This window comes from Haliotis asinina, chromosome 12 (genome assembly GCF_037392515.1).
Source record: "Haliotis asinina isolate JCU_RB_2024 chromosome 12, JCU_Hal_asi_v2, whole genome shotgun sequence".
NCBI classification, from domain to species: domain Eukaryota; kingdom Metazoa; phylum Mollusca; class Gastropoda; order Lepetellida; family Haliotidae; genus Haliotis; species Haliotis asinina.
This window is the reverse complement of record NC_090291.1, coordinates 19,782,765-19,797,017: the sequence shown is the minus strand read 5'-3', so window position 1 is coordinate 19,797,017 and position 14,253 is coordinate 19,782,765. Positions and strand designations below refer to the sequence as shown.

The 14,253-nt window shown below is 37.2% G+C and overlaps 1 protein-coding gene across 1 annotated transcript in view; it reads left to right on the top strand.

The window, feature by feature from the left end:
* Positions 1-2,234: 2,234 nt before the first annotated feature.
* LOC137258756 (ran-binding protein 9-like) overlaps positions 2,235-14,253 on the top strand; it is a 41,493-nt gene continuing 29,474 nt past the window's right edge. Inside the window, exons 1-2 of the mRNA XM_067796445.1 lie at positions 2,235-2,460; positions 3,412-3,523. Coding sequence (XP_067652546.1) covers positions 2,271-2,460; positions 3,412-3,523 — 302 coding nt within the window. The 5' untranslated portion in view covers positions 2,235-2,270. The remainder of the gene's footprint in view (positions 2,461-3,411; positions 3,524-14,253) is intronic.

Below are 14,253 nucleotides of genomic sequence, written 5' to 3'. Positions count from 1 at the left end.
GTGAGTACTTCGCGTTTTTCCGTGGGAGTGACCATTCACTTTAATATGAATCTTTTAAGAACTGCATGAAGAACACACTGGCTGATACAGATCGACATATGCTCAAAGGGAGATAACCCCGAAAGTGACGACTAGGGACATTTTGTGGCATGCAAATGATGAAACTCGTTTTGTGAAATAGATGGAAGGGAATGACGTTTTACTAACAATGACAGCATATACTAGGTTATAATACATCAGTTTTTTAACATGGGCCAGAGAAATGAATGAGCGGTATTTGCTATTAAGCAGACCTATACGTTCTCAGCAATATCATAATTACTTCCCTTCAACCGTTGATCAACAAGATCGGAGAGCCATTTTGTTCACTGAAAACTGTTCCCGTAGATCTGGTCAATATCGACTTTACTGATGTGCCGAAATATCGTACACGAGATATCGAAAACGAAACGTCGCTATTATACAGGATGACAACAGTTATTAACACAATTCTTACATTATTTCAGAAAAAGTAAGTTAATCAGGAAACCTGTTAGTTTGGACATGAGATTCGAATGACATCACAACCTAAACATAATCCATTTAACAATTTTTCTTGTTAATTTAAAGCGGTACATGTCTGTAGGAGATCCTGTTTTGAAACTGTTCTCAACTTAAAATTAGCTTACAGTCATGTTTCAGTGTAGATGTGTTCACAGCACCATGACTATGTATCGTGTTACGGTGCTGTGAACATACTGAAACAAGGCTGTGTGTTGTACGACAACAAATCTGAATTTCTTTCTACGTGTGCTACACACTAGTGTAAAAACTATTCACAAAATATATCAGGTGCTATGGACCCGTGAAGACCCGGATTAGAACTGGTCTTCAGCAACCCATGCTAGTCGTAAGAGATGACTAACATAGTCGGGTGGTCAGACTCGCTGACTTGGTTGACATGAGATCGATCTTCATGCTGTTGATCACTGGATTGTCAACTCCCGGCTCGATTATTTAGACACTTTTGCCTATAGCGAAAGTTTCGCTAAGCGAGGCGTAAAACAACAACCGATCCCAACCAATCATCGTCATATGGGCTTTCTGACGCTTAAGAACATACGTCGTTGTCTCAATAATCACTTGAACAATTGTGAAACATGCACTGCCTGCGTGACACAACTCGCCCCGTGAAGCGCGTGTGACTTCCAACAACTTATATGATCCGCCGATGTGATAATCCTTACTCATTACAACGAATGACTGACTTCTTAGATTTTCAGAATACTGCCAAAGGAACTTTTTACGTATATTTATTTCGAAATGTGATTTCTAAAAAAACCAAACCCCACACACAACAACAAAAAACAAAACAAAAAACCAAAAAAAACCAAAACAAAACAAACAAAACAAAACAAACAAAACCGAGAGACCCTTTTACAGTAAAAGTGAGTGAGTTTAGTTTTACACTGCGTTTAGCAATATTCTCGTCGACGGAACCAGATTTACAGTAAAAGGGTAATTCCGATGCAATCTATAATCAGATCCACTTCTCGTTTCCTTCCTATCACTGGTTGTACGAAGCTCTTATATAATCCTAGTAAGTCGACAAATGATTATGCATATTTAACAGATGACTGGCTGAAGTTACTCCACTTCTGACACTCAGTAGTGGAGTGTAACGAAAAGTGCTGAGATTAAGTTTACTTAGACTGAGGCACACTAGAGCCCACATTCCATGTGAAATTTTACTAACATTAATTTTCTTTTGCCATTAAGCCGATGATAGTATGTTCAACATCATGATCAACTTTATAAACTAAGTTACCTTTAGCTTAACTTAATAAGTTGATTGTTTGATGTTATGACGTTATAACGTCATATAAAGGATCAATGACGTACGCATCAAACATCGAGAAATCCACAATTTCTCATACTTTAATGACTATGGATTATTGAAGGTGCTACATACTTGATATTGGATATGAATGAAGTAAGGAGTTTTGAGTAATATACTGGCCAGTGCAAAATCTCACCATAGGCCATACACAGATATGGCCTCTGCTTTCGAACATTAACTCACTGTATACATACAATACTTGTTCTTTTAACGATTAACATGCCATGCATTGCGTCTTCGTAAAAGTACTGTTTATTAGGTACCCAAACCCCTTACATTCTATTTGATTGGACCATTGAACTAGATCATCCAATAGAAAAATGTGTTACAAAGTATACAGTATTGAATTTTTGCGTCACATCCGGGTTTTGTTTCGAGTTAGTAAAGCAAGATGGCGACGACGGGAGAAATTTCTTCGTCTGAAAGCCCTAATTCTACCTCGCAAGCTATGACAGATCGACTGATGCTTCTTTACCCCGCAGTGAACGAGGATGACACTCCGATACCCCGCTCATGGAGCCCAAAAGATAAATACAATTACATCGGCCTTTCTCAAAATAATCTGCGTGTTCATTACAAAGGTATAGTCACAAATTCGACATTTAGTGTTACTCAATAAACAGCTGATGATTCGACTGTGTGCATGTAGCTGAAAATGTGAACATAGTTAATACAATACACTTAGAATTGGTACGAATTTAATGCTTTTCCATCTCTAATTTCACAGAGCCACTATAGGTCTGTGAAATAATGATTTCCGCGTCGGCCTTTACGATACACTGGGCTCAAGGTATAATTGATTCTTGAGCTTGTTTAGACATATTGACAACTGTAGTGAATAGTTTGTGGATATTTTTCTTTTCATCAGTATGACTACTGCTTTATTTATAGATAACTATGACCTGCAAAATTTATTGATACCTTATTGCCATTATTGATTAATTAACCATTCATGTCATTGCCTATGTCATTACATAGTCATTAAATGATAGAGTCATCTAAAGAACATAGCAGTTGATTGTCTGTATTTATTGAGCCTGTGCCTTATGAATAAACATACAGGTTGAGGAATTCCTCGTATCAAATTGCCAGCTGCATGGATGAAATTGGTACTGTACATTTAGAACAAGTGGTTGCTGCCAGAAAGGGACTATATGACATGTTTTTATCACAGAAACCAGGGATGATTATTATAGAGCCCCAGCAACTTTATTTAAGGAAACAGGACATATAATTAATACATTATGACCATATGTCATATATATCACAGTTTAATGGTGTTACACAGTTTGAAGATGATAAAAAATATCATTCTTGTTTCAACTGATGAAACCCACATTTCACATTTTCACACTGTGGTGTCTTGTAAGTGTGCTATGTTGAACAGGTGAAAAGCAGTACATATTTATCTATCCTTGTATGTTATGGCATGTCTGAAATGAACTTATCCAAGTGTTACTTGAGATGAGAATTTGAACTAGGTGAGTGTTACTTGCGTTTTTACCTGGCTATTTTGTGTTTATGTATTTTAGGAGTGGGCAAGACCCCAAAGGATGCTGCCAGTGTGCGTGCTACTCACCATATTCCTGCAGCATGTGGAATTTACTACTTTGAAGTGAAAATAATCAGCAAAGGCAGAGATGGGTAAGTGTTTTATTTTCCATTTTAAGTATTTGAAAATTTTATATGAAGAAAGTCGTTTGTAAAGGTATCGACCACACTAGCCACACACAACTGATGGTAACTGCCTAGTGGCCATTTTGTCTTCCACAACCCACAAAAGTAATAGGTACCTACAGATACTGGTGGATCATATGATTAGGCTTGTCGTCTCAGCTGCTGCTTGTCATAGCCTTGCATAGGTTGATACTCATGTAATCACTGGAGTGTTTTGTCCAGACATGATTCCTAACAAATAACTTCATATAGCTGGAGCTTTGCAATGCAGTGTTGAATAACAGACTAATAAACTTTTTAAAGACTATTCAACAATAAGAATATTATACATTCATTTAATTTGATATGCAAACTGTATCCATGATGGCTGATGGCTATGCATAATTGTTAGTAATGAATCATTGTCTTTTCATTCTGAGGTCATTTCTAAGTTAATGATTTTGGTGATGTGAAGCAATTTATCGAATCAATTGTTTTTGGAGAATTTGCTTTCATCTCAACTATAGACCAAGGGAATTATGGAAAGTGGAATTTCATGTTATGTGGCCATTGATTTCAGCAGAGCTATTACATGTCGTTTCAAACCTCTTACTTATTTCATCATTCATGAGATGTTGATCACAACAAGTTAAAATAGGCAAATGTAGAGTAAAACTTGTCATTATTGCAAACTAGTTGTAATGGGATATCTCACCTTGCTACCTGTATCACTTTGTTTTTGTCCTTGAGCTGAGCATTTTGACAACTGAATATTGTTCAAAGTAGCTTTGATCTTATGACAATGTTTGATGTAATCTCAGTTATAATTTTCTGCACCTCCGACAATTGACTTGGTCTGCTGGAGTTTGATTGAAGACCACTATAGATCTAAGTTAGACAGATATATTTAATGAGGAGAAAAGACACGAACTGGCCTGTTTTGAAGGCTCTGTGGATCCTGTTCCTTAGTGTGTCAAGTTGTCTAGTAGCCTTGTGGTTAAAGCATTTACTTGTCACGCTGAAGACTTGGTGTGATTCAGGTGTCCCTGTGGTGGTTTGATTGTTTTAACACAGTACTCATCAGTATTCCTTGGTGGTCTGTAGGGAAGCGAGTCTTGAACAGACAATCCAGTGAGTAACACTGGCATTGAACTATGTAGTTATGATATTAAGATGCGTGTCAAACAAGTCAATGAACCTGATCATAAATGATACAATCCCATATGTTGCCTAACCAGGTTTATTGCCAGAATGGTGCTCAAACTTAATAAAAGTGGGATAAAATCACCGTTCACGTCATGTGTTGTCAGCATCACACACATGCTCCTTGGTTTCATCAAAATATGGGACTACCTTGCTCTAGAAAGTATAGCTGACATATCTGTAGAAAATAGGCAGAGTTAATCTGGTGAAGCGATGTGGAGCAATGGTGGAAACTACTCTTGACTAGCTGGATGGGCAATCATGGTTTATAAGACTGACTCTTCAGAGTTTCTATGGCTTCCATCCATCCCGCCCCATACAGAAACATAGTTTACAGGTGGTGGTTCCCTCAGTATGCGACTTTGTCTGAAATATGTCTCAGTTCAGCAATGAAAGGGTACCAGGAAGGATGAGACAGCAAGGTGTCTGGTATCCCCAGGATCAGATTGTAAATTGCTGTACGCCTTGCTAATGACCAGTGTAATTCATGAACATCATATTACCAAATGCTAGGAGAGCCTTACGACAGCTGAATGAGTGCCAGTGTTTGTCAGAAAGAGTCCTGTTTCTGTTATTTCTGTGCCTTTCTCCAACCAATGTTTGACTACAACTTGCATAATCTTCACCCTTGGGATTCTTAGGGGAATAAGTGATCTAATTAGTTAGATGGTCAGATGATTTGATTGCATGTCATTGTACCCTGTGTTTATTACTGCTGATGATGTCAATCGCTGGATTTTCTGGTCCAGACTCAGTTATCTAGAGATCGCTACTATAGACAGCTGATAGAGCTGGATAATTCCAGTGTGATGTTGCACATTAAATACAATTTCAGGTAGTTTGCATGATCCTGTAAATAGTAGATACGTAGTTCACAAAGCTGAAATTGACATAATTTGTATGCTTGTTGTAATGAGTTTGTGCGTCTATCATGTTCGTCACTGAATATTACTATTACTATTATAAATGAGACAGGCAGTATTTGCACTTTTTACATGACTTAGAAAAATAGTGTGCTAATGCACAAAAAGATTTCATAAATACAGTTAAATCAATCATATCAGTTGTCTGTTACAGTTTGCATAAGTAGTGGGACACAAACTGCTAATTATAATGCAAAATATTTTCAGACGTTTTCGACCATTTTATGTGTAAGACAGGAACTGTCATGGTAACATATTATGTATGCATATAATTGTATATGTTGTAGAGTGGGGATGAAAATGGAAATAAAAAAAAGTGTCATGGTAACCTGTGTTGTCATGCTAATACTTGTAGAAAACCAAGAAAAACATTTTATTCTAAAATCTCAGCATGGTAAGCATGGCAAGAGGTTGTCATTGACAGTTAAACAAAAATGTTGAACAGTTATGTTTGAATTATTTTCATAAGCCAGACCAAATTTATTACTTTTTTTGGATACGCCGGTTGTGTTTTTTCGAGTATAAAAAAAAAATTCCCCACTCAAAAAGTAAACTTCTAATGTTTTTATGGGCCAGAAATGAAAACCTGCATGGAAATTTGTTGTTTGCCACATATTTTGGAATTTAGAAGGAACATTACTTTGGTGATTTTTAAAATGTTTTTATTCCCTCTGCCTTTAGCCTTTTAGTTAAGTATTCTGAGGACACAATACGTAAAACAAGAAATATAATTGGTCTGGCCTTAGAGTTGATTTAAAGGTACAGGTAAATCATGTAGTGCTGTAAACTTCAGGTTGTTACCAATCTCACTGGCATGTTTACAATACTAGAAATCCAAAGGTAAATGGTTATGATTCCCTAGGAAGCTCATGTTGTGGGGAATCCACTGAGCTAGATTCTAACTGTCCTTTTCATTGACATTCAGATATAAAAAATATCTTGGAACCTTCCACTGCCTAACGTTTGTTTTGAATACATCTCAAAAACTCCGTTCTAAAAATAGCAGTTCAGTGAAATTTAGCTGTTGAAATCCTGTATTGCTTGAGTGAGGGTAGGTGGCAATGGCAACATCACTTCTGAAACGAACAGTCCTTTGTGATAGTTTTCAGGGAAGTCATCATAATAAAATGTAGATTTATGTGTATTGTCACTAATACCTTTTCACTTTTGTATATATCATCATTCCATTTCTTCTGAACAGATTTAATTCCCATAGTACCAGATCAATGTGTATAGTTAATAGATCAACATGCATGATATACAGGCCACTCTGTGATCCTTAAGCTTACTTGCTTTGCACAATATCCCCATATTGATAGAAGGTTTGCTGAGTCATGTATGGGTACACCTCAATCCTGTTAGTGTTACAAAAGCGTCGGTTTTACGTGTTTAGTTTTTAAGGACTTCTCCTGATGACTTGTGTGAAATTTATTTCACAGTCTTCAGAATACACCAAATACGGCATGCACAAGTCATGATGTTTAATATGCTATAGCTTCTGACAGTTTTAGTCCGTCCAAACTTGAAATTATAAAAACTGGCTGAGATATTGGATTTTTACTTGTTCTCAGAACAGATTAGTAGTCTTGGGAGTAGCATGGAATCCTTTGTTAAGAAGAGTGAAATTGTAACCATGGTAACTGTTATTTTGGTAAGGCCCTTGAAGACAAGTAGATGTTTATGAGTGATCAAAATGTGATTGGTAAAGGATGATAGTCACTAGTGCTGGGATCCAGTCATCTGCAGCACTGCAATCTGCTGTTCCGAGTTACCTCATTTAGGCATGCAAGACACCTATTATTAGGAATGACACAGGAGTTTTGTTTCGTACTCTGAAATACGTTTGAAGAATATTCATTTTTGTTTTGGTTTTGTGCCTATTTGCTAATACCATATGTATTTTCACACAGGGAATTAAGTTAATATTTTAGTGAAAGATTGAAGTTTTGAAAATGAAGGTATTGAATGTTGAGGTGGCCAAGTGAATTCCTCGTCAGGATATATCACCTATAGCCCACATTTCTATCAATAAATGCTGAGAAAGAGGAAGTGAAGATTGTCTGGTGTATAAACTGTTGGTATATGGTTGTTATCTGTGTATTGTGGCTGTTTACCACTGATGTGCCAGACTTGTAATACACAATCACTGGTTCGTTGGTTTGAGGCTATTAAAAAGCTAGATTATTTGTTTTCATCCAAGTCGAATTATCCCCCGTAACATATATTGCTGGGGGTATTAAGATGCACCGTCCGTTCATGTTCATTTATCTTTTCTGGAGCAGAACTCTAAAACCGTTCAATATTTCTTCACCAAACTTGACACATAGATTGGTCTGGTGGTGTACTGGTGCCTTTTTATAGTTTTGGAATTCTGAATAAAATATTTTTGGCGTTTCCATGGCAACAAGTTTGACTTCGATTGAAATTGGAGGTAATGTGGGGGATATTGATGAATGTGTCTTCTTGTTTTTTCCCATTTGTTGAACATGAGCTGTTGTGGTAGACGATGACAAAGTGTTCAGAGTTAAGCATTTAATGTCTGTGAGTCCTTGTCATAGCTCAGATGTTAAAAGTTTAATTGACAGATTCAAATACTTATGGTGAAAACTGTAAGCAGGGTAAGATCCAAGACCTCTTAATTTCAAGTGTCTCACTATGTAAAGATATAGGGAAACTATTTCATTTGAGTCTGGAGTGGGTCACCTTGACTGCATGAACAAGTGCTACAAGTACAAGAATGTATTTTGTCATGTTGGGTCATTTTGATTCACATCGTGTTTGCAAGATGAGTTTGGGGATGTGGATGAACCAGAATTTCATCATGTTCAAATTTATTGAGTTCATAGTAGCCACTAGGATAGGCATTTGTTTGGTGGTAGTCAGGTAGATATAGTTACGTGTTGGAGAAGTAGTTGTGTTGTCAGTCCAGAGTACTTGCATCTCAGCGGAAATCGTGCTACTCCTACAGGAAATTCCACGTTTTTGAGATGTTCATGATTCCACATGTGAAATCCTGATACTTGCCTTATTCTGTGCTTTTCCAATGGACAGATCTTTATTACAGCACATCACTGGTATGTCACTTCCTGAATGAAGAAATAAGCTCCATGAAGAAAAATTCAACAAGTGCCCTGGGATTGTGGAAATTTCATAGAATTGGGTTTTTCATTAACACAATACACGTTGAGTTCAATACTTTTTTCCAAAATGATTGAGTGACAGGGAACAATCTAATGGGGAAACTATTATAGAATGTATTTTTATAAATTATGTGGGGCTTTTTTGTGGGAATGTAGAACGTTTTCATACTGAATGATGCAAGCTCTAAATAGTTCTACGTAAAAACGCTGGATGTGAGTGAGAAACATGTCGCTGATATGAAATGTTGGAGAGGTCCAAATACTGTTGTTCTTATTTTGCCACTAGACTTGTGCTGGGCTGATTATAATGCCTGTCACTGTACTAGGACATGACTGTAGTGGAGGTGCTATTGTCCATGGTGGTCAGGCTTGATGCCGCTATGGGTAGGTGACCAGTGCCTGAACTTTGACCATATGAGATGGTATAAGTAGCTTACTGAGTTAATAGTTTGGCCCTGATAAGGGTCAGCAATATAAGTCAAACATATCAATTTGTGTTTGCACTTGTGACTCAGCATTGAAATAATCTCCCTTGTATCTTTTGAAATTAAGTATGTATGAACATGACTGGCCAGGAGTGTTTTTCAGTTCAGTGAAACAATAAGCAAGTGATGACTATGATGACAGTACTATGGAGATACTACCCCTAAACTAGTTCTGCACTGGATGAGTTTCTGTGACCTTTACCAATGGCTTAGACTGAGGAAACTTGTGTGGCTGTAGGTCACATCAGATTTTCTGAAATGCCCATCATAATTGTCCAGGTTAACTCAGACCTGTCTGAAATAGAATGCTATATTAGAATGCTATTATAGAATGCTTACAAACACATTGTCATATATTTTCGTCAACATGTTGTTGGCAATTGTCACCCTCTCTTCCTGCCATTACTTCCCAAGTGAACCATATAGGAGATAATGGAGTTCATGATAGTCATTTTGCATATCATGGAGGGAATCTTTGCTCATGCAATCAACCACTGGTTTGTCTGTTCAGCATCTATCTATTCATCACAGTCCATGATGCTGTTGCTGTATTGCTGTATACTGGCAATGACATGGAGGGAAAATCGCTACTTATGTCGTAATTGCTGATGAATCAGTTTCCCTGATCACGTTATTGACCTGTTACTTTGAACCATTTTTTCACATTCAACCAGCAGCTCAGGGTACCATGTAAACATGCTGAAGCATTAAATCAATATTATGTTCTTTTAGACAGGTTGAATAGCATTCTCATTACAGAGCCTATATGAATATTCATCCGATAGTGCTGACAGTCAAGTAGCGATGTTTCATGATGCCTGACACTCTAGGAGGCTGACATAATGGTCAGTGCAATATTACCTGGATTGCTCCTATTGATTTCTGGGAAGTTTTCCATGAGAAAGTCAGCACTGTTGGGTTGTTAATCAGTCATTTGTAAAACAGCCGAGGCATTCAGATTGGAAGGCAGCAGACTTTTGCCCATGACTAGATGCTCTATTCCAGGGATATTTCAAACTCATACCTGTTCACCATGGTTAGTACAGGTGAGAAAGTGGATGGCTATTCTTTGATCATGGCTTTCATCATGTTGACAGATTCGAAAATACATGCATTGACAGTATTCTGGCAGATTAGAGAAACATGTAAGTTTACTGAGACAGAAATTTAACATTTTGTCATAGTGATTAAAATCCCAGACTGTGATTGTTCTGAGAAGTGAGGAAAATATGCTTATACAAAAACTTGGAATATCATCCTGTTGTTAGGGAATGCTAGATTCTGTTTAGTCTCACAGGTATTTGGTATCAAATGTGGCTATGATTATGTTGGACACGATATCACTGGAAAACGTATGTTTGAAATTAATTATAATTTCACGTCTCTGCAATGTTACTCTGTTATACTGGCATATGTTGGAGAACTCGATCCTGTGCCATTATCTTCAATTCTATCTGGTTGAACATGAAATATTTCCTTAGTGGTTTTTAGGTGATATGTAAATCTTAATTTAGGTGACTTGTTAAGGTACTTGGTTGTTGCCAAGATTACACATAAACTGATTGCTCCCACCAGAGAAAGGTGTTATTTCTGCTAGTTTGTTATGATACCAATTACATCTTCTCACATGTGACAAGTCCAGGGGCAGGTCAGAGTTCATAATGTTCTGCTGAAATATCTGAATTGAGGCACATCCAAAGTCTTAACCATTTTCAGTAGACAGGGGAATCTTAAGTTATTGCTCCCTGTAAACTTCAAAAAGAAAAGTAACTAATTTACCTAGTTCGTTATTTTACAAGTTTCTTCTCCCGTATATAACCAATCCACATGACTTCACAACACTCTGCTGAAGTATCTGAATCAAAGTCCCTATTGCCGAAACTTTTAAATTTTGGGTTCTCTTTAGGACATTGATGGTTAATTTTATGCAGTCATTTTATGTAACAGCCATCAGCAAAGAATGCATACTTGGGCTTGTAAATATTTTCAGAATGACTTTTTCTTTATTCTGTAACACGAGAAGCCCTGATACCTGTGGAATCGGGCGCAGTGTGTTGTATTGGATATGCAGGTAGTGGGTATGGTAAAGCGGAGATGAGACTGGTGAAGCTCCAACACACAGCACCAGCAACAGGCAGGCAGATTACTGACAGGTTTCAGCACTTGTACTTTCAGCATGCTATGCAACCAGGCAGGGAAGTGTTCCTCTCCTGGCTATTTATAGTGCATAGGTCAGAGAGGAGCAAGGCTGTACACATTACCCATCTCAACAGTGCAACTTTCTGAATGGTTTTGTGCTTGATTTGTGCAGCAGTGTTGTTCAGTCATTACTCATTCTGTGTGGTACTGAGACAGAACCTTGTTTGGTTTTCTTGGATTGGCTGTCATGATATGTGTTGGGATGAAGGACCTGTTTATGGTTGATTAAAATCATGGCAATTGAGCATTAGTTCTTAGATCACTGATTGTGTGGCTTGTAATCAGAACTTCATTCATAGTCATTTGACAGACAGAGCCTTGTTTCATATTCTTGTTTCATCACTGTTAGAAGAAAAACTAAATGGTGTTCTGCAATGATGACCTGCCTCTGAGTCTCCATTACAGAACATGTGGTTAGTTCTTGCTGAAGTTAATTAGGAGTGCACTGGCAGACTCATATTACTTTTGAACCCTGAAATTACTGTTAATCATCATTTAGCAGATGGTGAAAATGTCTGCACACATACTTCAATAAGTCATTAGCCTCAAAAACATTTACTAGGCCCAGTGAACAGTATGTTGTGGTGAATACTGCTGAGTGTTGCATAAACAACAATCAGATTAGAATGTGTTATTTCAAATATAGCACTACTGAAGAAATATGAAAGAAATGCAGAATGGCCTTCCATGAGATCAAACCAGACAGTTCAGTGGAATCCAGCTACAGTATGATTAGCATGGTGAGTACAAAAGAACACAGGCTGCAGCCAAATCCAAATTTGAATTGAGTAAAAATGGTTTTTCCTCCAGTATAAACAACAGACTTTTGTCAACAATGCTTTTAAAGGCTCACAACTCAACTGAACTGTACTATATTGCCTCTAAAATACACTGGAGTCAAAAATGCATCAGAGGAAAGACAGTTATTTTGGAAATACCTAACTGCCTGTACTCGAATAAACACCAGATCTTGAATAAGCGGCAGATAGGGTTTTTTTTATAAATGTATTCTCCCAAGATTTTTAAGGATAGGTCCCTAAAACTGACGTAATGGTCGCTTACAATTAATTATGGTACATCCAGGAAGTGCAGTTACTAGGTGCTGGGTCTGGAAGTCCATTGAAAAAATACGTGCCCAGGCGCTTATTAGAGGAAATATGGTATTTGAAAAGGGACTTTGGTACAGATGGCTTGGATCAGGTTTCAAGAGCAATATTCTTTCAATGTGCATCATGTATTATTGTCATCATGTCCAAGTATAAACCGAATAGTTGATAAGCTGGTGTTAAGATGCAGTAACAGACTGTGTTAGTCCACTTGCCTTTCTGATGATGAAATACTGTAGAGCCTGAAAATAATAACTGTCTGCAATAAACTATGGTAGACTTTTTGCAATGACCACATGACTACTGCCAATTTTTATTGTTGCCATGGATAATCATCATTAAGTGCTTAAAGTCTAGTTACTCTGTGTCACAGGGCTGGCAAACTAATGGTAAATCTTTGTTCCAATTTCTTTAAAGGTAGTAGCTGATATATACTAGATCAGCCTTTGACACATATACACAGTTGTGTGTTTCCATCTCTTGCTTTTAAAAGTTAAACATGAAAATTGAAATTTACGGGATCCCTGTCACTGGACAATTTTAGACTGTAGGTTGCACCAAGGTTCAAATACTATCATGAGACAAACTTGCTTTTAAATATTTCTTTGTTCTGTTGACTCATTATTGAGTACATAAACTTGTTCTTGTCTCTGTATTGCCGAAATATTGCCTGGTAATGAGTCTAGTTTATCTCACTCACTCACCCACACTTCCTGAGATACGATCAAAGATCTCAAACTCTAGCACCACCTTCAGTTTTGAATTTGATCATCGGAGGTACATCCCAACAGAAGAAATTCTTCCAAATTCTGATGTTAATCAAGATACTGATATTGTTGATAAGGATCAAGCCGTCTAAAACACATGACGGTAAATGACCGGAGCAGCTCCGATTGACATGGTCAGTAATAGCTATATAATATGGTCAGTAAACCAAATAACATGGTCAGTAGTACCATTAAGGATAACACATGATAAAGGTTGCTGTCAGACATCAGCAATCAAACGTCCACTCTCCAATAGTTTGATGCTTACAGAGGACATGACGTGCTACTATCTGTCTTGGCATTGTTACTGACAGACAGAAACCCACCTCTCAGGATCAATAACTACCAGATTCAGATGGCAAATCATGGGTTGATGTCAACAGAGACTGTTGTATCAGCTCTCGATATATCTTTATTGTCATTCACAGGATGATCTGGGCTGTGTTTCTGATCTCCTGAAATCATTAGTGCCATCTCCCACAGTGTAACATGACCTAAAGTACACATTTTTATTGAACACATTAAATACTGGGAAAAGATCATTGTGATTAAAAATTCTTTTCTTCATATTAAAGATGTTTCTCATTGTCTAGATTTTGATATCATAGATGAATGTGAAACAGGTATCAACCATTGTCTTGTATAAGGCTGCAATACCTTTCGCAGCTGTCCCCCACCATGATAATACTGGAATATTGCTGAAAAGAGCGTAAAACTACATTTATTCAGCAGCATTAAGCTGTGAGATATCACTGGTGTTATGTTTTGAGGGGATCTTTGATTTAATGCTGCCGCTTCTGATAGGAAGTATTGATGTTTAATGTTTGTTATATTTCTTTTTATTTCAGTCTTTTGTTACAACTAGTGGTATTCTGATTAATTGAAATAATCGAAG